Source organism: Oncorhynchus tshawytscha, linkage group LG16 (assembly GCF_018296145.1).
Source record: "Oncorhynchus tshawytscha isolate Ot180627B linkage group LG16, Otsh_v2.0, whole genome shotgun sequence".
Lineage (NCBI taxonomy): Eukaryota > Metazoa > Chordata > Actinopteri > Salmoniformes > Salmonidae > Oncorhynchus > Oncorhynchus tshawytscha.
Genome location: NC_056444.1, coordinates 12,389,208 through 12,414,229, shown reverse-complemented (window position 1 = coordinate 12,414,229; position 25,022 = coordinate 12,389,208). Strand labels below are relative to the sequence as shown.

At 42.3% G+C, this 25,022-nt stretch overlaps 4 protein-coding genes across 9 annotated transcripts in view; 2 read left to right on the top strand and 2 right to left on the bottom strand.

Annotated features, from left to right (window-relative positions):
* Nucleotides 1–2,539: 2,539 nt before the first annotated feature.
* Nucleotides 2,540–4,572, top strand: LOC112216533 (uncharacterized protein C9orf152). Its single transcript, XM_024376512.2, has 2 exons — nt 2,540–2,771; nt 3,631–4,572. The coding sequence occupies exons 1-2, from the start codon at nt 2,543–2,545 to the stop codon at nt 4,140–4,142; spliced, it is 741 nt and encodes a 246-aa protein (XP_024232280.1). The 5' UTR covers nt 2,540–2,542; the 3' UTR covers nt 4,143–4,572.
* Nucleotides 4,573–9,663: 5,091 nt separating this feature from the next.
* LOC112215329 (NEDD8 ultimate buster 1) lies at nt 9,664–15,105 on the top strand. Of its 3 annotated transcripts, none has more exons than XM_024374278.2 (15): nt 9,664–9,813; nt 10,130–10,254; nt 10,402–10,569; nt 10,680–10,744; nt 10,870–10,934; nt 11,161–11,328; nt 11,528–11,616; nt 11,835–11,941; nt 12,208–12,394; nt 12,531–12,638; nt 12,791–12,943; nt 13,266–13,412; nt 13,620–13,706; nt 13,815–13,995; nt 14,286–15,105. In XM_024374278.2, exons 2-15 carry the CDS (start codon nt 10,138–10,140, stop codon nt 14,453–14,455), a joined length of 1,812 nt encoding a protein of 603 aa, XP_024230046.1. In that variant the 5' UTR covers nt 9,664–9,813; nt 10,130–10,137; the 3' UTR covers nt 14,456–15,105. The 3 variants fall into 3 exon arrangements, with proteins under 3 accessions (XP_024230046.1, XP_024230044.1, XP_024230045.1); XM_024374276.2 differs by having other exon boundaries at nt 13,815–14,016; XM_024374277.2 differs by having other exon boundaries at nt 9,675–10,254; nt 13,815–14,016.
* Nucleotides 15,106–15,547: 442 nt separating this feature from the next.
* Nucleotides 15,548–18,523, bottom strand: LOC112215330 (gamma-crystallin N-B-like). Its single transcript, XM_024374279.1, has 4 exons — nt 18,421–18,523; nt 17,101–17,349; nt 16,403–16,548; nt 15,548–15,801 (listed from the first exon to the last, which is right to left on the bottom strand). The coding sequence occupies exons 1-4, from the start codon at nt 18,439–18,441 to the stop codon at nt 15,666–15,668; spliced, it is 552 nt and encodes a 183-aa protein (XP_024230047.1). The 5' UTR covers nt 18,442–18,523; the 3' UTR covers nt 15,548–15,665.
* A 4,064-nt stretch (nt 18,524–22,587) lies between these two features.
* LOC112215328 (GTP-binding protein Rheb) overlaps nt 22,588–25,022 on the bottom strand; it is a 38,037-nt gene continuing 35,602 nt past the window's right edge. For 3 of the 4 annotated variants that reach the window (XM_024374274.2, XM_042298798.1, XM_024374273.2), the window contains 2 exons: nt 24,411–24,531; nt 22,588–23,118 (listed from right to left, as the gene is read on the bottom strand). In XM_024374274.2, coding sequence (XP_024230042.1) covers nt 23,026–23,118; nt 24,411–24,531 — 214 coding nt within the window. In that variant the 3' untranslated portion in view covers nt 22,588–23,025. The remainder of the gene's footprint in view (nt 23,119–24,410; nt 24,532–25,022) is intronic. The other variant, XM_024374275.2, reaches the window with a different exon arrangement.

Here is a 25,022-nt window from a genome sequence, read left to right as displayed (position 1 = left end):
CTATTATTGCACCTTCCAACACCTTCCAACAAGAAAACGACAAAGTCTCTGAATGTCCTTGAGTCGTCCAGCCAGAGCCCGGACTTGAACCCGATCGAACATCTCTGGGGAGACCTGAAAATAGCTGTGCAGCAATGCTCAATCCAACCTGACAGCGCTTGAGAGGATCTGCAGATAAGAATGGGAGAAACTCCCCAAATCAAATCAAATTGTATTTGTCACATGTGCCGAATACAGTGAAATGCTGACAAATACAGGTGTGCCAAGCTTGTAGCGTCATACTCAAGAAGACTAGATGCTGTATTGCTGCCAAAGGTGCTTCAACAAAGTACTGAGTAAAGGGTCTGAATACTTATGTATATGTGATATTTTTTTGTTGTTCATATAAATTAGCAAAAACGTCTAAACCTATTTTTTCTTGGTCATTATGGGGTGTAGATTGATGAGGGGAAAAAACAATTTAATACATTTTTGAATAAGGCTGTAACGTAGCAAAAGTCAAGGGGTCTGAATACTTTCCGAATGCACTGTATATGACTAGGGTTTCAAGCTTCGGTTGATGTCAAATTGAATCTTCAAGTTAATAATGAATATGTTTGATTCACATCTCCATTTCAACCAAAAAATCTAAGTTAAAGAACAGAACTAAATCAAATTACAAGTTTACAGTTGAATTAGATTTAGTTCTATTCTTTAACTTTGATTTTTGTTTGAGATGCAGAGGTGAATCCAACATATCAATTATTAATTTGTAGACAAACTGGAATTAAAATCAGACTAAGTCAGTGGCAGAACATATACATCTCCTTTAAATGTTGACATTTGGTTGCATTGACAACCAAACACAATTCATCATCACTTTTGCAAGACAGTAAATAGCCTATTAACTTGTCGACAAATTAACAAATATGTTGGATTTACGTCTCCAACTAAACCCCCCAAAAAAGTTAAAGATTAGAATTAAACCAGTGGCTCAAATTAAACTATGCAAGAATTACATTGACATTGCATTGTCAACCTAACACAACTTGACATGACTTGACATACAGTAAATAACCTAAAGTTAAGGCTATCTTACAAACAAATGTAACAGTTTTTATTCAACATTAAAATGACTAACACATCCATTGCCACATTGTTGAGGTTACTGTAACTATAAAAGTCATATTATGTAATCATAGAATATGTGCATGTTCAAGATAGCATGCAAAGGTTACAGATCTGTGGAGATCTTCACAATGTAGATATCTGAACAGAATGTCATACTGTATTGATCACTTGCACTATGTACTTGCACAAACTTCTGTCTGTCTTTTCAGTGGGTGAATAAAGGTTGACATTTCATTGATCATCATCTCAACCGAATATTACCCACTTTTCTACGTTGAAATGATGTGGTTTGCAGTGGGTGGTGTAGTGACTGGCGAGCTACAGTACACTGGGGTGCGTTCCTATAGAATGTGCATGCTTGATTGAGCCCTTTTTTGACTGTGCAGTCACTACTCTGTCCTTGGCTTTATTCATGTCAATCATTACCGGCTATTCTGATTACTTTTTTAAATCGAAAGTTCTCTTTTGAGAGAGAGAGAGAGAACCCCCCCCATTGAGTTCTTTCATTTGCTGTATCAGCAGCCCTCTGCTTCTTTTTCAGAAACAGGAAATCCACAGGTCCTTTTGAACAATTCATGGAAGAGGGAGTGTTTGCATAGAAAATCCCTGTGGTAGGCCTACTGATATCTTTGAAACACATGCCTTAATGCTTTAGTAAGGAGAAAGACCCATTTTCCAGGCAGTAATAATGGAGCAAAGGAGTGATGTGTGAATAGGCCTAATTGCCAAGCATTAAACTGAGGGCATACTTCCTGTGAAGGGTTTTACAGCACAGATACACCTGCTAGATGTGTCACCATGTCGTCCATTTATGCCACCCCTCCAAAGCAGGACTCACCCACAACTTCAACAACACTGTTGTGTCAATATACTGTGCCAGTGCCAACTAGTCCAAGTAACAAGTGGGTCATTCAAAAGATCTTTCCAGAACATAATGCATAAACATGTAAATGAATTTAGATTGTTAGGGCTACAGATAATAAAAATAAAAAAGCCCACGTACTGGATTATATAGTATGAAGACTCAAACGTAACTTAATGCTTGTGTAGCATAGTTTACTGCATGCATTACTTTATAATATTGTATTATATAAAGTCATACTAACCTATTCACCTATTTTACTTTATTCTATTATACAGATAAGCAGTTTTCACCTTTTACCATAACTAGCTAAATTACACATTGTACTGCACCTAATTGGTCTTTTGTAAAAGAAAAGGCTAACCTTAAATTCTCCTCAGTTGTTTGCACATCAATTAAACTGCAGAACCACTGTACATAGGTTACACTACACACCTAATCAGATGCACACAGTGCCGTGGGCTATTCTACATGCGGCAGGTAGTTAAATAATCAACTTTTCATTCTGTCAGTTGTGCCTTCTTTTGATTGGGGAAATAAAAATCTAAATAGGTCGTCAATGCAAACAGGATGTTGTCGCCCTGGTGCTCCTGTTGCAATTCGACGTGTTCCTGTGAACCGATAAGATCCCGGAGTCGTAGGGAAACAGCCGGAGACGTGAGTCATTTGGTTGAGGACGAGGACCAACGTGAAATTGTCGCGGACCGAACCAGGATGAACCAGGACATTACACTTTTGAGAGAACAGTACAACTGCACTAAAGAGAAACAAAAGACCCGGGTGGTTTTATTCAGACAAGGTAGGCAACTCTTTCGATGAGTGCTGTGCGAGCTTGGCATGCACACAACCAGTTTTGTCTAAAGTTTTGTCTGGCAACAGGCCGATGTTCTGCTTCCTAGGTCTTTTATATCTATAATGGATTTGTATAATGTGAATTTCAGCAGTTTTGACTGAATTAGTCTTGGCTACTTTTGTTTCTTCATATAACAGATTATCCTGATCCGTCTGCTTTGAACAACAAAAATGGCAGTTACTGTAGCCTATAGGTAGCCAGTAGACCTGACCCTTACAGCTGCGCTAGGGTCGGACAGACTTCCTTCGTGAACACCTGTGGAGCCCCTGCAATATATTATTCAGAAAACATACCTCAATCCAGGGATGACAAATGCCTTGTACTTTAAAATTGTCCCATTCAAATAAAAGTGTATTTGTCACATGCGCCAATGGAATACAACTGTTGTAGACTTTACCATGAAATGCTAACTTATGAGCCCATTCCCAACAACGCAGAAGTAAAAAGTAAGAACATTTGATAATTGAAAAAAGTAACACAATAAATCACAATAACGAGGCCATATACAAGGAGTACCAGCGCGAGTCAATGTGCAAGGGTACGAGGTAGTTTAGGTAATATGTACAGGAAGTCTATCCAAACCTAATGCAGCTGTAAGCAAGAAGGTCAGATCTGTTGGCTAGGCTATAGGCTTCTGGAAGTGTGTGTGTGTGTCCATGTGTGTCATTTGAACACAAGTTATATTTTTGTTACAATAACAAGACTACATAAGTAAGCACTTCATTTTTTATTTTTTTCTGAGCTGAAAGGTTGATTGCAAATGTCTGTTAACCTGTCTTTACTTTTCTATTCTATTTCCCGACAGTATCAGCTGATGACGCAACAGAGATCAGTGGGAAAGCCCTGGTCAACATGGTCCCGGTCAACCAGGAGATGAAGAGCACACATGAGAGGAAGAGGACGGTGTCAGAGGCTGAGATTGATTTTGTTAGGCACCTGGAGATGACTCCGTGGTACACACACTTAGGAATCCACCGACGGACCAACGGTATCGTAGCGCCTCATCCGAACCCCACATTCACCGGCAGCAATTCTTCGAGTTTGACTTCGCTCTCTGAGGACTGTCCTGAGACGTCCAGTGACAAAGTCTTGGGGGATTCTACGTCTTTCCATTCTGAAGAGTTGAGTTCCAGTAACAGCATTTCAGGCTCCCAGAAGTTATCAGTCCCAGTCGTTTTGTCCAGACAACTGAGTTTTGGGGGCCAGCAGCCACCTCAGTTCTCCTCCAGCCCCCTTCACCACTACCCCTTCCCCCAGCGAAAAGGGCCCAAGAAGTCAGAGGCTGCCAGGAGACTTGGGATGTACACATCATTCTGATAAGAGAGGGAGTCTGCTATAGTGCAATATGTGTTATATGTTTCTGCATTAAAAACATTATTGAGTTGCTATAAGGACATTTGCAATGCAGCTATTTACATGTTAATGATGTCATGTAAGTTGCTGTGCCTTACCTTGTGTTGGACCCGTATGTTACTGTTTGAGTTTCATCTCATTGGAGCCTAAATGTGTTTGTTTGAGAAGGGAATGTATTTTCCCCAGTGAGTCTGCAGGACTGTGCCACTGAACAAATGAGTGGAAAATGACTGATTATTCTCTGGTGTGCATAGCCTATTATTGTCATACAGTAAGCTTAATCCCAGCCATCCAGATGGAATGTGCAGACAGTGTGATGATGAAGTGATTTAACTATCTTTGTACAGTGTGCTACTTCAAAATGCATATTGAATATTAAAACATCCCATCAAAACTCTTTGTCTGAGTCATTTTTAAAAGGTACCATACTTTTGATGTTCTTTCCTTCGCTTCTACTATTCTGTGTTGTCATTTGTGTCAGTCTCTCGCTGCATTTTGTTTTAGGCTAAACTCCAATCGTGTTGGTAGCATCATAATATGAGGACTGAGCCATCTCCTAATCTAACCCCAACCCATGGGTGCAACTTTCACTGGGGACATGCAGATAGCCAGGGGAACACTCCAACTCTCAGACATAATTTACAGATAGCCAGGGGAACACTCCAACTCTCAGACATAATTTACAGATAGCCAGGGGAACATTCCAACTCTCAGACATAATTTACAGATAGCCAGGGGAACACTCCAACTCTCAGACATAATTTACAGATAGCCAGGGGAACACTCCAACTCTCAGACATAATTTACAGATAGCCAGGGGAACACTCCAACTCTCAGACATAATTTACAGATAGCCAGGGGAACACTCCAACTCTCAGACATAATTTACAGATAGCCAGGGGAACACTCCAACTCTCAGACATAATTTACAGATAGCCAGGGAACACTCCAACTCTCAGACATAATTTACAGATAGCCAGAGCCAGGGAACACTCCAACTCTCAGACATAATTTACAGATAGCCAGGGGAACACTCCAACTCTCAGACATAATTTACAGATAGCCAGGGGAACACTCCAACTCTCAGACATAATTTACAGATAGCATAATTTACAGATAGGGGAACATTCCAACTCTCAGACATAATTTACAGATAGCCAGGGGAACACTCCAACTCTCAGACATAATTTACAGATAGCCAGGGGAACACTCCAACTCTCAGACATCATTTACTCTCAGACATAATTTACCAGATAATTTACAGATAGCCAGGGGAACATTCCAACTCTCAGACATAATTTACAGATAGCCAGGGGAACACTCCAACTCTCAGACATCATTTACAGATAGCCAGGGGAACACTCCAACTCTCAGACATCATTTACAGATAGCCAGGGGAACATTCCAACACTCAGCAGTGGTGGAAAAGGTATCCAACTGTCATACTTGAGTAAAACCAAAGACACCTTAATAGAAAATGACTCAAGTAAAAGTAAGAACCAGTAAAATACTACTTGAGTAAAAGTATTTGGTTTGAAATATTCTTAAGTATCAAAAGTATACATTTCTAATTCCTTATTAAGCAAACCAGATTGCACTTTTTTGTTTACGGAAAGCCAGGGGCACACCCCCGCACTCAGACATCATTTACAAACAAAGCATGTGTGTTTAGTGAGTCTGCCAGATCAGAGGCAGTAAGGATGACCAGGGATGTTTGGTTGATAACTGAATTGGACCATTTTCCTGTCCTGCTAAGCAATCAAAATGTAATGAGTACTTTTGGGTGTTAAGGAAAATGTATGGAGTAAAAAGTACAATAATGTACAGATCGCCAGGGGAACATTCCAACACTCAGACATAATTTACAGATCGCCAGGGGAACATTCAACACTCAGACATAATGTACAGATAGCCAGATCAGACATAATGTACAGATCGCCAGGGGAACATTCCAACACTCAGACATAATTGTACAGATCGCCAGGGAACATTCCAACACTCAGACATAATGTACAGATAGCCAGGGGAACATTCAACACTCAGACATAATGTACAGATCGCCAGGGGAACATTCCAACACTCAGACATAATGTACAGATCGCTAGGGAACATTCAACACTCAGACATAATGTACAGATCGCCAGGGGAACATTCCAACACTCAGACATAATTTACAGATCGCCAGGGAACATTCCAACACTCAGACATAATGTACAGATCGCCAGGGAACATTCCAACACTCAGACATAATGTACAGATCGCTAGGGGAACATTCAACACTCAGACATAATGTACAGATCGCCAGGGGAACATTCAACACTCAGACATAATGTACAGATCACCAGGGGAACATTCCAACACTCAGACATAATTTACAGATCGCCAGGGGAACATTCCAACACTCAGACATAATGTACAGATTGCCAGGGGAACATTCCAACACTCAGACATAATGTACAGATTGCCAGGGGAACATTCCAACACTCAGACATAATTTACAGATCGCCAGGGAACATTCCAACACTCAGACATAATTTACAGATCGCCAGGGGAACATTCCAACACTCAGACATAATGTACAGATCGCCAGGGGAACATTCCAACACTCAGACATAATGTACAGATTGCCAGGGGAACATTCCAACACTCAGACATAATTTACAGATCGCCAGGGGAACATTCAACACTCAGACATAATTTACAAACATAGCATGTGCCATCAGATTTGCCACCAATGCTCCTTATAGGACACATCACTGCACTCTATACTCCTCTGTAAACTGGTCATACTATATACCTGTTGCAAGACCCACGGGTTGATGCTTATTTATAAAACCCTCTTAGGCCTCACTCACCTCTATCTGGGATATCTACTGCAGCCCTCATCCTCCACGTACAACACCTGTTCTGCCAGTCACATTCTGTGAAAGGTCCCCAAAGCACACACATCCCTGGGTCACTCGTCTTTTCAGTTGGCTGCAGCTAGCGACTGAAACGAGCTGCAACAAACACTCAAACTGGACAGTTTTGTCTCAATCTCTTCATTCAAAGACTCAATCATGGACACTCTTATTGACAGTTGTGGCTGCTTTGCGTGATGTATTGTTGTCTCTGACCTTCTTGCACTTTGGGCTGTTGTCTGTGCCCAATAATGTTTGTACCATGTTGTTGTCATGTTGTGTTGCTACCATGCTGTGTTGTCATGTGTTGCTGCCTTGCTATGTTGTTGTCTTAGGTCTCTCTTTATGTAGTGTTGTTTCTCTTGTCGTGATGTTTTGTATATATTTTGTATATATATATATATATATATATATATATATATATATATATATATACAGTGGGGAGAACAAGTATTTGATAAACTGCCGATTTTGCAGGTTTTCCTACTTACAAAGCATGTAGAGGTCTGTAATTTTTATCATAGGTACACTTCAACTGTGAGAGGCGGAATCTAAAACAAAAATTCAGAAAATCACATTGTATGATTTTTAAATAATTAATTTGCATTTTATTGCATGACATAAGTATTTGATCACCTACTAACCAGTAAGAATTCCAGCTCTCACAGACCTGTTAGTTTTTCTTTAAGAAGCTCTCCTGTTCTCCACTCATTACCTGTATTAACTGCACCTGTTTGAACTAGTTACCTGTATAAAAGACACCTGTCCACACACTCAATCAAACAGACTCCAACCTCTCCACCATGGCCAAGACCTGAGAGCTGTGTAAGGACATCAGGGATAAAATTGTAGACCTGCAGAAGGCTGGGATGGGCTACAGGACAATAGGCAAGCAGCTTGGTGAGAAGGCAACAACTGTTGGCGCAATTTTTAGAAAATGGAAGAAGTTCAAGATGACGGTCAATCACCCTCGGTCTGGGGCTCCATGCAAGATCTCACCTCATGGGGCATCAATGATCATGAGGAAGGTGAGGGATCAGCCCAGAACTACATGGCAGGACCTGGTCAATGACCTGAAGAGAGCTGGGACCACAGTCTCAAAGAAAACCATTAGTAACACGGATTCATGGATTAAAATCCTGCAGTGCACGCAAGCTCCCCCTGCTCAAGCCAGCGCATGTCCAGGCCCATCTGAAGTTTGCCAATGACCACCTGGACGATCCAGAGGAGGAATGGGAGAAGGTCATGTGGTCTGATGAGACAAAAATAGAGCTTTTTGGTCTAAACTCCACTCGCCGTGTTTGGAGGAAGAAGAAGGATGAGTACAACCCCAAGAACACCATCCCAACCGTGAAGCATGAAGGTGGAAACATCATTATTTGGGGATGCTTTTCTGCAAAGGGGACAGGACGACTGCACCGTATTGAGGGTAGGATGGATGGGGCCATGTATCGTGAGATCTTGGCCAACAACCTCCTTCCCTCAGTAAGAGTGTTGAAGATGGGTCGTGGCTGGGTCTTCCAGCATGACAACGACCCGAAACACACAGCCAGGGCAACTACGGAGTGGCTCCGTAAGAAGCATCTCAAGGTCCTGGAGTGGCCTAGCCAGTCTCCAGACCTGAACCCAATAGAACATCTTTGGAGGGAGCTGAAAGTCCGTATTGCCCAGCGACAGCCCCAAAAACTGAAGGATCTGGAGAAGGTCTGTATGGAGGAGTGGGCCAAAATCCCTGCTGCAGTGTGTGCAAACCTGGTCAAGAACTACAGGAAATGTATGATCTCTGTAATTGCAAACAAAGTTTTCTGTACCAAATATTAAGTTCTGCTTTTCTGATGTATCAAATACTTATGTCATGCAATAAAATGCAAATTAATTAGTTAAAAATCATACCATGTGATTTTCTGGATTTCTATTTTAGATTCCATCTCTCACAGTTGAAGTGTACCTATGATAAAAATTACAGACCTCTACATGCTTTGTAAGTAGGAAAACCTGCAAAATAGGCAGTGTATCAAATATTTGTTCTCCCCACTGTATATATACGTGTATATATATATATTTTTTTATCCCTGCCCCAAAAAGAGGCCTTTTGCCTTTTGGTAGGCTGTCCTTGTAAATAAGAATTTTTCTTAACCGACTTGCCTAGTTAAATAAAGGTCAAATACAAATAAATGTGTGTTTAGGGAGTCCGCCAGATCAGAGGCAGTAGGGATGACCAGGGATGTTCTACTGATAAGTCTGTGAATTGGACAATTTTACTGTCCTGCTAAGCATTCAAAATGTAATGACTACTTTTGGTTGTTGGGGAAAACATATGGCATAAAAAGTACATTATTTCATTTTGGAATGTAGTGAAGTAAAAGTTGTCAAAAATATAAAAAGTAAAGTACAGATACCACAAAAAAAAGACTTATGTAGTACTTTAAAGTATTTTTACTTAGGTACTTTACACCACTGCATTAAGGGTAATAGCAGGTGGAATGAAATACAACCAAAAATGTAAATGGATAACCTACGTATTTTAAATCATTGGACATACTTGTGGTGGAGTACTTTCTAGAAGTTCTGTGCTTTGCCACCGAGTAGGAGCGGAGACAATTTGGACCTCGTGACTTACCTTAGTACGGAAGTGAAAGAGAAGAATAACATTAAAAAGCTCGTTTCAACACATTCCTATCAAAATAATACGGCGACAAGGTTAACACTTCCAACGTGACTGAATCATTAATTTGGTAAATCTTTAAATAAATCTGAAACAACGAATGTGTCGTATTTATCCTGCGTGAGCTAGTCGTAACCAAAATGGGCAGCGTCGCAGCTGTTGTTGTCTGCGACTGCGTAGTTAGCATACAATAATATTGGCTCTACCTACTGTAGCTAGTTAGTTCTACTCATCCATTTTACATTTGAGTTATTTAGCAGACGCTCTTATCCAGAGCGACTTACAGTAGTGAGTACATACATGTTCGTACTTCATCCTGCGGAATTCCCCTATTGTTTGCGGGCTAGCTGTTCACTTTCACTTTTCCTACCATATTTGTTTCACAGTTTTGAGAATGGCAGAGATGCATATTCAGGCAAAGCTGGTAAATCTTTTAAAACAAGATAAAATTCAGCTCTGGAACCCACCATACACCACAGAAAACAACCAGGCAGGACAGCAACCTCTGCAGGTAACATTAGCTATGAAGTTATAGCCATTCTAAATGTGTTGATGTTCATTCAGCTGGTTGGTCTGTCACCTGACTATGAGTCAGATTTGTGTGATAGTTTTTAACTATGCCTGTCTGTGTCTGTCTTTGTCACTGTTGTCATTGCAGCAGCTTGCAGTGAACTATGCACCCATTGTGTGCTTCTCTGTGTCTGAAGTGGCAAGTGCCTTGGAGAGCATCAGATCCCAAGCAGTAAAGAGAGGAATGGGGAATAAGACCTATAGGGAGACGTTTGTGGCCACGTTGGAACTCCTTCTGCCTAAAGACGGAAAAAAGGTTTGTGTGTGTGTGTTTTGAGTTTGAGGGTGGGTGTGGGTGTGTTTTCCCTGACACACCCTACAGAAAATAAACTAATAATTCCTGATTTTTTTACCTGATTGCTTTAGGATGTCAAGAAGAAGAACTATTTGGAGACTAAACTGGATGTCCTTGCACAAGATATCATGGCTAGGTAAGTGAAAATGGCCATCACAATGTCAATCTTTTATGTTATCAGTGGTTGAAGTGTCTTATTAGGCCTATTATGTCTAAGGTCACAAAGCTATACAGTGCTACTTTCTTCCTACATTTGTATAGGATTGCTGAACAATATGGACTCAAATACATCAAGTTAATTTTGAATGGGAAGACACTGACTCCTGGTAAGTTCCACTTAGGTCTAGTTACCATAACCACCCTCTAATCAATGCATATGAACTCTCATTATGTTTGGTAATTTCAGCTTTGCATGCAAAAGCTTTGATGAAGTCCTTAAGTCCGATACGTAAAGCTTATAATAAAGAGCAGTGATATTAGCAAGACCAATGTGCAGTTTTTTTTTTCTTTTTCTCTCAACTTTGCAAGCATTGAAACGGTTTCTCTTCACAGAGAAGCGTCTGGATGAACAGGACGTGAAGAACAACAGTAAGATTATGGTTCTGCGGGTGAGCGAGCCTGAGAGGAAGAAACAGATGGCGGAGGAGGAGGAGAAGAAGAAAACTCAGGACCAGAGTGTCCAGAGAACCCAGAAGGGCTTCCAGATCCTCTCCGAGAGAGGTTAGTAAGACACTGCTTTTAAACACAATCACAAATATCACAACGCTACAGGAATATTACTTCATGCTTGTTCTTTGGCTTGGTTGTCATTTTAGGCATCCAGATCCTCTCAGTAAACCCTCATACTGCGTTTAACCTCAATCACAACGCTACAGGAGTGTTATTTTATGGTGGTTCTGTGGTTTGGTTGTCATTGTAGATGGCACCGATGACCCAGCCACGACTCCATTCCTAGAGATTGCTGATCAGAAGGGGAACCCTCTGAAAATACCTCACAGAGAGAAAAAGGTAGTCTAGACAAAGGACTCATGAACATATGAGCAATATTATATTCATAACTGCCATGATAAGCAGTACGAGTGGACAGCAAGCTCACACAACGTGTGGCTTGAATGGTAACTATGATTCTTGCAATGTGTTCTGTGTGAATTTAAGCTCCACTGATTGTGACTCCGCACCACACAAACTCTTGACTATTTCTAATGCTGTGTGATTGTTGTCCTCAGGCTTTGATTCTAGCCATGGGGTTCCACGAGAAAGGCCGCGCTCTGATGAAGAGGAAACAGTACGACGCTGCTCTGTGCCACCTGTTGCAAGCTGACGACCAGTTTGGGTAAAACACCTACAGCTACAATCACAGAAATCCTTTGTCGAAGCAGATATTGGTCAAAACACACATTTACCTTTTGGTTAAAAACGTCAATGTCTGATTAAAAATGTCAGATCATTTTATGGTGTTATCATTTTATTTGACTTTGAATGTGTACGACTTCTACTACACGTTCTGTTCCACCTCTAATACCATTGTACAGTTCCTCCGATCCATTAGATTTATTAAGACTGATGTAAGATATATATTTTGTGTGTCTCTCCCCACAGTACATGTGGCTCGGTGCTCTTGAGCACGGTGGACAACTATGCAGTACTACAGCTGGACATCGTGTGGTGCTACAGAGCCCTGGAGGCCCTTTCCTGCCTGGACGATGGCAAGCAGAGGCTGCAGAGAGCCGAGGACTGCTTCCTAAAGTGCTACGGAGAGCAGCAGCAGAGGCTCATGCAGATCAAGGTGATGAACCGCCATCACTGGTCTATGGCTCTTTTAACAAACAACGGCTAACCCCTACCCGCTAGGCACCTATGTCGATCTGAATTTCATAAAAGTTGTAATATAGTACATGTTATTAATTTAATTTTGTTTTCAGGGAAACACAGGACGAGAGGAAGTGCTGTTCCTCAGGCTGTACCTCCTACAGAGCTTACTAGCGTACCTGGATGGTAACGAACACCAGGCCACACAGAAGCTAATGCGGGTACAGTACATCATCTGGCTGTACAATCTGGAGTCCTGCTTCCAGATTGTCTCGTCTTCAGTCATTAACAACATTTCTATAAGCAGGGAGGCACCTCACTGTAATATAATGTCATATTACTGATTCTACCTCTTACTCCTGCTGTGTTGTAGGTGGAGGACCTGTATGGGCGTCTGTGTCTGGACCCAGGGAAGATGACCGGGCTGATGGGTCTGGGTTTCTCTGAGCAGGAGGCCCGTCTAGGCCTGAGGGCCTGCCACGGCAACGTAGACGAGGCCGCGCTGCACATCACCCACAGGAGACAGGTGGGTCCCCCCTGAGCAATAGAATGGCGCAATGTTGACTTGAATGGTAATGTCTATTCTAGTTTATTTTATTTTAATTAATTAAATAAGTCCCATAGTAGGGAAAAAGGGGCCGGCACTCATAGTGGCGGAAAAAAGGGACCAGCACTCTCACCTGATGTAGTTGCAGATGATAGGAAATATTTCCTAATAGCAACTAAGTTATCAGGGCTGTTATAATCATAGAAATACACTTACTAGAACTATTCGAGTCAGTGTCCCATGATGGGTGGAGCAGTGGACATATTGTGTGTAATTCTATGGTTTTGTCTGTCCCTGTCAGGAGAGGGAGGAGATGAAACAGCAGGAGAGGGAGAAGAGGATGAGGCGTATGGAGGGCCTGGCCACCCTCAGAGCGCTGGGTTACTCCAAGAGAGACGCTGCCCGGGCCCTCCATCAGGCAGACGGGGACATGGACAGAGCCTATGGGGTGAGAGGCAGTCGCTGCTACTGCAAAAACACACATTGTTTCTCAATACGCCATGAAAGAGGATATGCCAACCATCACAACATGTTACCAAAACCAGAGCCATGAAGCAACATTAGCTAGCAGAAGAGTGTAGGTGCAGGCTAGCATACTTTGCTAATATGTATTATTTTTGTATTACTTGATCCTTGTTTGCTTGTTTCCCCCTAGATTCTTCTAGAGTCCACCCAGGCTGAGTCTGCTGCTGTAACCAACCACAACACAGAGCTCCCCATAGATCAATCCAAGGTCGAGCAGGTATAACATCCCCTACCTCTTTCGAGCTCTCACTCGCTCTCGTCACTATTTCAGTATAAAGGTAGGTTTATCAGTTTAGTATGGTACCTTATCCTTCCCTCTGCATAGCTGTTATACCTGGGCTTTGAGCCGGAGGCTGCCGAAGCTGCACTGAGGCTGACGGGGGGAGACGTGCAAGGGGCCACCCAGCTACTGCTGGACAACCAGGGGGTCCTGCCCCCAGAGCTGCTCTCCCCCTCTCCCCCCTCCTCACTGTCCGAGGAGCCCAGCACCTCTTCTGAGTCCGCAGGTAGGACTCACATTCACACACGTACGTACACAGAGAAGCATGCAGATGAACAGATGGATTCATACACTTATTGCTCTGTTAATACAACAATACAGGTCTTATTGAATAAATTATTTTAAAAATTGGTTTTATTGCCACATACACTGGCTAGTGTTCCGCTGTTGAGAGGTCTATGTGAGAAAGATGCATTCAATATGCTGCTGATACTTAAAGGCACCAGGATGCCATTTATACCCAAATCCCCAAAGTAGAGCCCTAATGAACATGACACTTGTCATTGGTGTGTCCAGGCTCTGGGAGCCAAGGGGAGGACCCTATGGACGTAGACCTGGTGAATGAGGTGCTGGAGGATATCCCCCGACATGAAGAAGACTACCTGGACCTGACCCTGGAGGAGGAGAGCGAGGTCATAGCTCAGATGAAGTCCTACCTCCACAGGAACTGTACCCCCTCCAGCTAAAGTGCCGTCCAGCCGGCGGCCATTTTTAAAGCACTCCCACCACGTCCTAAAACAAGGTCTTTTTAGACCCCAAATTAGGTTTGTGATTGTTTTTTTTCCCCCATAGCGATACGTCAACATTTTTACATTCTGTTTTTTGTACTAAAGTGTTAATTGTCATTTAAACATGTGAAACAGATTGGAAATAATTTGTAAGGAAGTGAGCTAACGTCAATCAAAAAAGGAAATCAGAAAGTTAATCTGCTGACTGGTTTATGCTCTAGAGGGGACAGTGTTCTCCCCATTCTCACCACTTGGATTATTTGAAGGTTCATGTTTGAGATTTCAACCCTGTTTACAATGTGAGGCTTAAAATTGTATCGTAAAGGGATTTTTGGTTGCTTGTGTACAAGATGTTTCTCCAACTGAAATACATTTGTCTTCGTACTCTGTTTTAGTATTCCAGATCCCTTTAAGTAATTTAATCAAGAAATTAAGTTTGTTAAATTCTGTTTTTATTTCAGTTGTGGTTTTCTTGGAGTTTGATTACCAATATGACAATACATGACTGGTCTTAGTGCCATATAGTTCAGGTTGCCTTTAGTTTGAAAGTCATTTGCATTTAATTTAAGAACCTGTTATTACATACAATAAATACTCCTTTGCAATTAGTATGTATTTGTGCCACATGATTCACAGTTGTGAATGAGTGATAGTATGAACATTTATTTTTCTTATGCCTGTGCTCTATACCGTATCTACCAGTGGAGGCTGCTGAGGGGAGGATGGCTCATAACGTCTTGAACGGGGCAAATGGAATGGCATCAAGTGTTTGATACCATTCCACTGAGTCATTCCCACGAGCCCATTCTCCCCAATTAAGGTGCCACCAACCTCCTGTGCTATCTAATCATAACCTTTTTGGGGTACCTTACCCCAGATATGTTTTGCTCTCGCAGTACCCCCTCATGTGCAATCAATCGTTAAGCCAATATTCTTAATGAGTCTTCCCAAGTACCCCCCAGGGGTCCTAGTACCCAGGTTGAAAACCACTGCTCTATATAGACCCTCGTACACTCACACGTATCTCACAGAAACATAACACAGCAAGTGTTCGATTAAAAATACATTTGTGGTATTATGTTTTTTAAATGTATTTTTTTTTATTGTACATTTCTAGAATGGTGAAAGTCAGTCCATGCGGGTCTGGGAGCAGGACAGGGGAAAAGGTTTAGAAGTAGTTGACCACTCTACGGATGGACTGGATGTTGGGGTTCTCGGCCTGCCACTCATTGTGACTGCAGTAGTCTCCTCTCTCCACGATGTACATGCGTCCGCGGAAGTTAGGCTCCTCGTACATCACCCAGCTACAGAAGGAAACAGGCAGGTTAGAAATGGTCACACATCTGCTCACTTCTCACACTGTTAGAGAAGATGGAATAGCAGTAATGGCCTAAATAGATCTACTGTGTGTAATTTGATGTTATCAGGATATTAAGTCAAATATAGAAATGTATTGTGTGTTTCCTAATAGCTATAGCCTGTCCATTCAATTAATAAATGAATCAATTACATAGTATTTTATAAATCTATCACACATCAAATCAACTACATATGTGGTTTGGCTTTTAAAAATAAATATACTACTTTCAGGGTGAGGAACCAACAAGTTGTAAAATCCTGAACTTCCCCTTTAATATTCAACTCACTCCTGGAAAAAAACAGTTGGGACCACAGTTGTGAATAGTGGAATTAGTTATTTAGGAATTCAGCAGTGTCTACGCTTTACCTGCTAGATCGTTGGCATATGTGTTCCAATTATGTTCCTACTTAACACATGCTAAAAGGTTGGATATCTTCGCTCAACAAAAATAGATCCAAATGTTTAATCACTGTAAATGTGTTTATCTCTGATTTCACAGTTTTACGTGTGTGTGATTGCAGTCTGTGGCTAGAGGTGTTTCTTACGCTCCGTCTCCGTAGACCTTGATGGAGTTGATGCAGCTCTTGCTGAAGCCACGGCTCTGCAGGAAGGGGCAGTCATCACAGACCTCCACACACTGGCCAGAGAAGTTACAGGCCTCGAACAGTTCCATTCTGTAGTGCTCACCGTGCTGCAAGACACAGTAGAAGAGGAGAGGGGTTAACATGAGTCTGCATTTGGATTTCGAGTCTGCATTTGGATTTCATACACGCTTTTCAACAGCGGAATACGGAGTATTATTATAATGAAGATGAGCGAGAAGAATCTAAAGTATCTGAGTTAAAAGTAGAAAATGGCTCTATAACGTAACCTCATCATCCTCATTAGCACCCCCCTAGCCCTTAACCCCTATCCCTTTAAGTCTTAACCCCTATCCCTTCAAACCTTAACCCCTATCCCTTTAAGTCTTAACCCCTATCCCTTCAAACCTTAACCCCTATCCCTTCAAACCTTAACCCCTATCCCTTTAAGCCTTAACCCCTATCCCTTTAAGCCTTAACCCCTATCCCTTCAAGCCTTAACCCCTTTCCCTTCAAGCCTTAACCCCTTTCCCCTTAACCCCTATCCCTTTAAGCCCTATCCCTTCTAACCTATCCCTTTAACCCCTATCCCTTCAAACCTTAACCTATCCCTTTCTTAACCCCTATCCCTACAATCCGGAACCCTTAACCCCATCTCTCACCATCTTGATGGGCTTGCAGGAGCCCATGTGGTCGTTGTGGCTGTTCCAACGCTGGAACTCTGGGTATTCGCCGTGCTCCAGGATGTACTGCTGTCCCTTGAAGTCGGGGTGGTCGAAGCAGCAGAAGGCTCCGCTCTCCACACGGATGGAGTTGACGCGGTTCATGAAGCCACGGTCCTGGAAGTTATCGCAGTCGCCCCTGACCTCTAGCTGCCTGCCGGTGAAGCATTTTCCCTCGTAGAAGGTGATCTGTGTTGGGTGGGTGAAGAGGTTAATTCCACAGTTCATTAGTTAGGGTGGGGAGGTCGAGGTAGGATAGCCTGGGATCAAATAATATTTAACATCATTATAATATAACTGGCTTGATTGAGCTTGCAATGCAACCCATAGAAGAATCCCAAAAGTGCAACCCCCACCCAGCTGCCACTGCAGGCAGGCTAAAGCAAACGCTTAAAGTATTTGAACGATTTCAAATAGTATTTGGATGCAAACTCCATTGCTCCATTTCGTTTTATTGTTCACTTTGCCAAATGTAGTGAAACGGTCCAGAGCGATTGAGTTTGGATCCCAGGCTAGAGGCTTAGCGGACACTTTGTCTCTGGAGTGTCTATTCAATCCACATCGCGGAAGTTCAGCTTTACAGCGTGATTGAAATTTAAACGCAATGTTTCCGCTTTAGAGTAGACTTCATTCAAGGTAAACGCTGCATATGTCGCCTCAACCGGATGTTACCTTTTCATTTCTAATCGCGGAAACTTTAACGCTTCAGCTTTCCAGATGTTGTCATCCAGTCTTGTTTCCATGCTGTATTTATGTGCTGAAACCAACTGCAGCTATTAATAAAAGACTAGAGTTGGCTTTAGCAGCATTATGCATACAAGACTATGGCATGTCTATTCCTATTGGCCAGCCACCAACTAATTATCCATACCGGCCACTGATAGTTTAAATCAAATAAATAAATGAAATGCTCCCAGGACTTGCTCTTTTAGATATAATATTTTAACTCCCTTGACATATTTAACATTTCTCCCAGCAAGACAGTTATGGCACTGATCAGAACAATCTCACATTTTCACCAGGGATTGCCTCCAAATTTCCAAACTCATTTTATCACACCTACACTACCTGTTAAATGCATACACTCCCAAACCTCTATGTTTATTGGCTGGAGTTCTCTCTAACCTTTACCTGGTAGTCTCAGTGAGGTCCAAATACCTATTTTTCAAGGGAGACCTGGCCTGGCTATCCAGTCAGTTATGTCCCAGTGGTAACCTACCTGATGCCGTGTGTATACAAGAAGACCCAGGTGCAGCTTACCTTTCCAGAATACTGCGACATTTCCACTGGATACTGTCCAACCTGGCCCACAAGTAAAGTGTAACAGTAAAAAAGTTGGACACCTCAATATATACGTCCGGGGCCGTGCCTCAAAGTATCGCGAGGCTTGCCACACAAAGGACACACAATGGAGGACTTAGGGCTTTTGCTGGGTGGGCACTTTCCCTTCAACTGTTGGCACTGCTGATTCTGAGCTTTGGCTGTAGAGAGACTAAACAGGAGGACAACAAAGGGTTTTGCTTGGCCAGGGCTTTGTGCACATGCTACACTTCTCTTCTGGTCAAGTTGAATAAGGCCTGTCATGCCCGCACAGTGAGAAAGACAGAGAGAAGTGTGTGTGCGTGTGGTGGGAGGGTGGTTATCATGGCAACCAGGTGATAGGCCCACGAGGGAGAAGAGAGTGTGCAGAGCTACATCAAAGGCTCTGTATTCTCCTGCCCTCTCCACACAATACTACCACTATGACCTGCCATTGTTCACACAGACAGGGTGTCACAACCTTATTTAGATGACCATCGACCTCTGATCTGAAGTACTAGAACTGGCAGTGATGTTGTATGAGAAGTGTGGGGGACATTTGAATAGATTATTAAGATTTTATGGCTTTGAAATAGTTTCATATGGCTGTTATGACAATAATGCACTGGGCATATAAATCTGGTGATAAAACTGTTTATGAATGTCAGAACTATCCCTGTACATTCAAGTGAGAAATATAGATTTATACTGACTCTTCAATGTCATAAAATGTTTTTCAACATTGGCATATTGTAATATCTTGGAGAGCTTGAAGCTCTGTAAGAGAATATAGAGAACGTAAATGGATCTCCTGACTTGCTGATAGTGCATTGTGGTATTGGATTACTACCCTTGAATGCTAATTGATCGCCTACAAGTCCATTAGAGGATGATAAGCCCTCTTAAGTGTCTCTCTACCTGTGGATATGCTGACTCTCTCTTTCTCGCTCGGGCCAATAGGTTAATAGATTGCCCTATCTTTGTATAATTTAGCCCCTCTCAATCATAGCCTGGGTAGCAGGCCTGTAATGTTGGTCTCATTGACTTCAACTAGGTATCACCTTTCCCACTTTAGTTGTCATTATTAGACACTAACATTAGACAATGTTCAACAAAAACTCAAGTGTCAGTAATAGTGAGAAATGATGTGTTGCACCAGATTTAACTAACAGCTCATTTGCATCTGCAGTCTCCTTTCTTCTGCACTAACGTGAAAGAGCTGGACAGAGGAAACAAAATCCCAGAAGGCATCAGCCATACTGCTTTGACCTATCCTGTAGTTTTCAGATCAGTGCAGATAGAGAGAAGATATCCACTTTAGACTATTGAGATTCAGCCCTGGGAGAATTGGACAGGTAAAACCAATATGGTAGAATCTTCTCCATGCCATCGAATAGGCTAGGATGTTTTGCCATGTTATACTGAACAAAAATATAAATGCTACATGTAAAGTGTTGGTCCCCTTTTTCATGAGCTGAAATAAAACATCCCAGAAATGTTTCATACGCACAAAAAGCTTATTTCTCTCAAATTTCCCTGTTAGTGAGCATTTCTCCTTTGCCAAGAAAATCCATTCACCTGACAGGTGTGGCATATCAAGAAGTTGATTAAACAGCACGATCAATGCCACATGTCTCAAGTTAAGGGAGACTGCAGTTGGTACGCTGTCTGCAGGAATGTACAGTTGAAGTCAGAAGTTTACATACACCTTAGCCAAATACATTTAAACTCAGTTATTCACAATTTCTGACATTTAATCCTAGTAACAATTCCCTGTCTTAGGTCAGTTAGGATCACCACTTTATTTTAAGAATGTGCAATGTCAGAATAATAGTAGAGAGTAATTTATTTCAGCTTTTATTTCTTTCATCGCATTCCCAGTCGGTCAGAAGTTTACTTACACTCAATTAGTATTCCGTAGCATTGCCTTTAAATTGTTTAACTTGGGTCAAATGCTTCGGTAGTCTTCCACAAGCTTCCCACAGTAAGTTGGGTGAATTTTGGCCCATTCCTCCTGACAGAGCTGGTGTAACTGAGTCAGGTTTGTAGGCCTCCTTGCTCGCACACGCTTTTTCAGTTCTGCCGACAAATTTTCTATGGGATTGAGGTCAGGGCTTTGTGATGGCCACTCCAATACCTTGACTTTGTTGTCCTTAAGCCATTTTGCCACAACTTTGGAAGTTTGCTTGGGGTCATTGTCCATTTGGAAGACCCATTTGCGACCAAGCTTGAACTTTCTGACTGATGTCTTGAGATGTTGCTTCAATATATCCACATTTTCCTACCTCATGATGCCATCTATTTTGTGAAGTGCACCAGTCCCTCCTGCAGCAAAGCACACCCACAACATGATGCTGCCACCCGTGTGCTTCACGGTTGGGATGGTGTTCTTCGACTTGCAAGCCTCCCCCTTTTCCCTCCAAACATAACAATGGTCATTATGGCCAAACAGTTCTATTTTTGTTTTATCAGACCAGAGGACATTTCTCCAAAAGTAAGATCTTCGCCCCCATGTGCAGTTGCAAACCGTAGTCTGGCTTCTTTATGGCGGTTTTGGAGCAGTGGCTTCTTCCTTGCTGAGCGGCCTTTCAGGTTATGTGAATATAGGACTTGTTTTACTGTGGATATAGATACTTTTGTACCGGTTTCCTCCAACATCTTCACAAGGTCCTTTGCTGTTGGTCTGGGATTGATTTGCACTTTTCCACCAAACTACGTTCATCTCTGAGACAGAACGTGTCTCCTTCCTGAGCGGTATGAAGGCTGCATGGTCCCATGGTGATTATACTTGCGTACTATTGTTTTTAAGAGATGAATTTGGTACCTTCAGGCAGTTTTTTTCTCTGAGGTCTTGACTGATTTCTTTTGATTTTCCCATGATGTCAAGCAAAGAGGCACTGCGTTTGAAGGTAGGCCTTGAAATACATCCACAGGTACACCTCCAATTGACTCAAATTATGTCAATTAGCCTATCAGAAGCTTCTAAAGACATGACACCATTTTCTGGAATGTATGTAAACTTCTGACCCACGCTAATTGTGATCCAGTGAATTGTAAGTGAAATAAATCTGTCTTAACAATTGTTGGAAAAATGACTTGTCATGCACAAAGTAGATGTCGAACTGACTTGCCAAAACCACAAACATTTGTGGAGTGGTTGGAAAAAATAGTTTTGATGACTCCAACCTAAGTGTATATAAACTTCTGACTTCAACTGTACATCAGAGCTGTTGGCAGAGAAGTTTATGTTCATTTCTCTACCATAAGCCACCTCCAATGTTGTTTTAGAGAATTTGGCACTACGTCCAACCGCCATCACAACCACAGACCACGTATAACCACGCCAGCCCAAACCTGCACATGTGGCTTCTTCACCTGCGGGATCCAGACAGCTGATAAAACAGGAGTATTTCTGTCTGTAAGAAAGCCCTTTTGTGGGGAAAAACAAATTCTGGAAGGGGTGCAGCCAGTCTTGATATCCATAGGGCCTTATTAATTTATCAATTGACTGATTTCCTTATATGAACTGTAATTCAGTAAAATCGTTGCATGTTGCGTTCACATTTTTTGTTCAGTATAGACCCAGACCCCATCCTTGCAGATCTACCCAAGTGCCTAGAGGGTAGGTGGGCTAGGGGTTGTTTCTCCATCAAAAAAATGTATGTATTCTATGGTGTAAAGACTGGCTATAAGTCCATACTGTAATTGGTTCTACATGACAGTAACTATCTCCACTCTACTCCAACTGGATTATAGAGAGGAATATAATGAGGATTAGATCTCTCATGGGGGCACAAATTAATCCAACCCACCAGGTTTCCATTTCCCCTTGGTAATGTTAATTATCATGGACCCGCTCTGAGAGCTGGCAAGAGTGAGGAGCGGTGTGATGACACATTCTGTTTCCCTGACTGGGTGGCAACCTCAGCGTTTTGACATGTTCTGAGGTAGAGGAGCCAAGAGGAAGTAGAATACTGAATCATTTATCCCAGGACAGGTTAGGGAAAATATATAATTCCTATATCACATACTGTAATATCAAAATATATAATTCTCATGTGTATTCTGATAGTTTGTATAAAACAGAAAAAATCTAATTCTGAGAAACAATCAGACAGAAAATCAAACTGTAGTGAAACAATATGCAGATTTAATGATTACAAAAACAAAAAAAGGGAATCAACATTCACTACACTAGTGAATGAATGCTGGCCAACTGTAGTGGCCATAATAACTTTATGACATATGTTGTTATACAAACTTTAAGGGGAAGGCAGGGGGGTCAGGTAGCAATGAGATTACAGGCTTTAAATGAGAAGTAGGCTCGAAATTTCTCAGAAGAAGGGGAAGACGGGGGGGTGATACGAGTGTACTCTAAGCTGGGATGGATAATTACTCTTAATGTCAAAGTCTTCCTCTGTCCTTCCCCCAAAAAACCACAAATAAAAGGGAAGAAAAGAAGACGTTTCTCAAGGGAGAACAGGCTGTTAGCCACTTCAAGTAGAGGGATTTCCCAGTGTCCAGTGCTGTGGTTGGGGACGGGTTGCGAGGGCCCGAGGCGGATGGTTACATCAGGGAGCAGGACGTCCTGCCCTGGGGGGCTCCCCCCTCCATTTTCTCCGCTTCCAGGATGGTCCTCTTGAACACCTCCACCGCCGTCTGACTCACACAGGAAACAGGAAGTCAGAGGACAGAAATTATGCCATAAAGACAACAGGAGTGTGCAGACTGATGTTTTCTCTGCTCTGTGCTTAATAGGTAGGTTAAATGGTGGTGAAATGTGTTCAGTTCACACCAGCAAATCTAAAAGAAAACCAAACATTGACAGATGAATTGTGGCTGCTGGGAAAGAAAGAAGGTTGAAACATTGGAATATTTGATACAAACATTATTTTGATATCATCAGCAGCATGTGGCAGCAGGTAGCCTGGCGGATAGGAGCGTTGGGCCAGTAACCGAAAGGTTGCTGGATCGAATCCTTGAGATGACAAGGTAAAAATCTGTAGTTCTGCCCTTGAGCAAGGCAGTTAAACCCACTGTTCCCTGAGCCCTCCGCACCTCTCTGATTCAGAGGGGTTGGGATAAATGCAGAAGACACATTTCAGTTGAATCCATTGAGTTGTACAACGGACTAGGTATCTCCTTTCCAATGGATCTAACATGCCTCCTTTGGAAAATTGGGGAAATAGCAATTATGTTGAATGATGCATTCAGACCATATCATTTAAATAACTTCAAAAAACAAATACAACAGTCGGTTACTTCATTGGTTATCATACATATTGATCTGAAGCAGGACACCTCGAGTCACTATTTGCACTCTGCCTACAACAAAACCACTGTAACCTTGAAAAGACTATGGAGAGATTCTGCAACAGCCTTAAAGAAGTATCCGTCAAAATAATATTTTTTTTCTGCAACAATAGGAAACCTTTATGGTCTTCTTCAGCAGCAGGGCCTATTCCTGAGAAGGAGAGGAACATTTCTTGGAAGAGGTGTGTGCACACATCTCCATCAAAGTAGAGAATGAGAAATTCAATAAGAAGCTCTCCCTCTCTCTGGAGCCCAGACTGCTGTCCTCAGCATCCCCAGAAAAGGCCTCTCCTCCTGGGGACCGAGATCAAAACGACACCCTGATCTGGAGTCCTCACAGCACAGAAATGGGGTCTGATTAATGTCTACCCCTCTATTCCCCTGCCTAGCACGGTCCCCCCTACCCAGGAATGACAGGGATGAGAACTGCTTAAAGAGAGATTGATGAGCTGAGAATGATGAACAAAGCTGTAGGTATTACACTTTGGCAAACGATCTTCCATGTTGGCACCAAATGTTTCTTCCTTTACATTACTCTCACTGTATGTAATTCAAACTAGACTGTAATAGCCTTGGAACATTCGGTGCCAAGATGGCACCCATTACAATACTACAGTAGATGTCAAACTCCATCTAACCGATGGCTGTGGGAGGGAATGTCCAGTCATCGTCATCACCTGGTTCTCTTTTGCAGAGGACTCCATGAATGCTGCGTTCCACGAGTCAGCCAGTGCTTTGCCTTCTTCACAACTGATTACACTGAGGAGAGAGGGGAAACAACACGTCACAGTGACTACAATTAGCTTGTGACAGCAGTACAGCCCATACGCACAGTTCCTGATTGTACTGAGGGGAACAGAATAATAAAGTGAACACCATTTGTTTGTAACGCTACAGTATAACCACATGTGAAAGTGTTCAAATCCAATGGGAGCCTTACAGGAGGGTAAAGGCTCTAATGATGAAACTGAGCTGTTTTCACTATGGGGGAATTCCGACCGGAGTCCAGCACGTGTAAATGGAACTGAGCTGTTTTCACTATGGGGGGAATTCCGACCGGAGTCCAGCACGTGTAAATGGAACTGAGCTGTTTTCACTATGGGGGAATTCAGACCAGAGTCCAGCACGTGTAAATGGAACTGAGCTGTTTTCACTATGGGGGAATTCAGACCAGAGTCAAGCACGTGTAAATGGAACTGAGCTGTTTTCACTATGGGGGAATTCAGACCAGAGTCAAGCACGTGTAAATG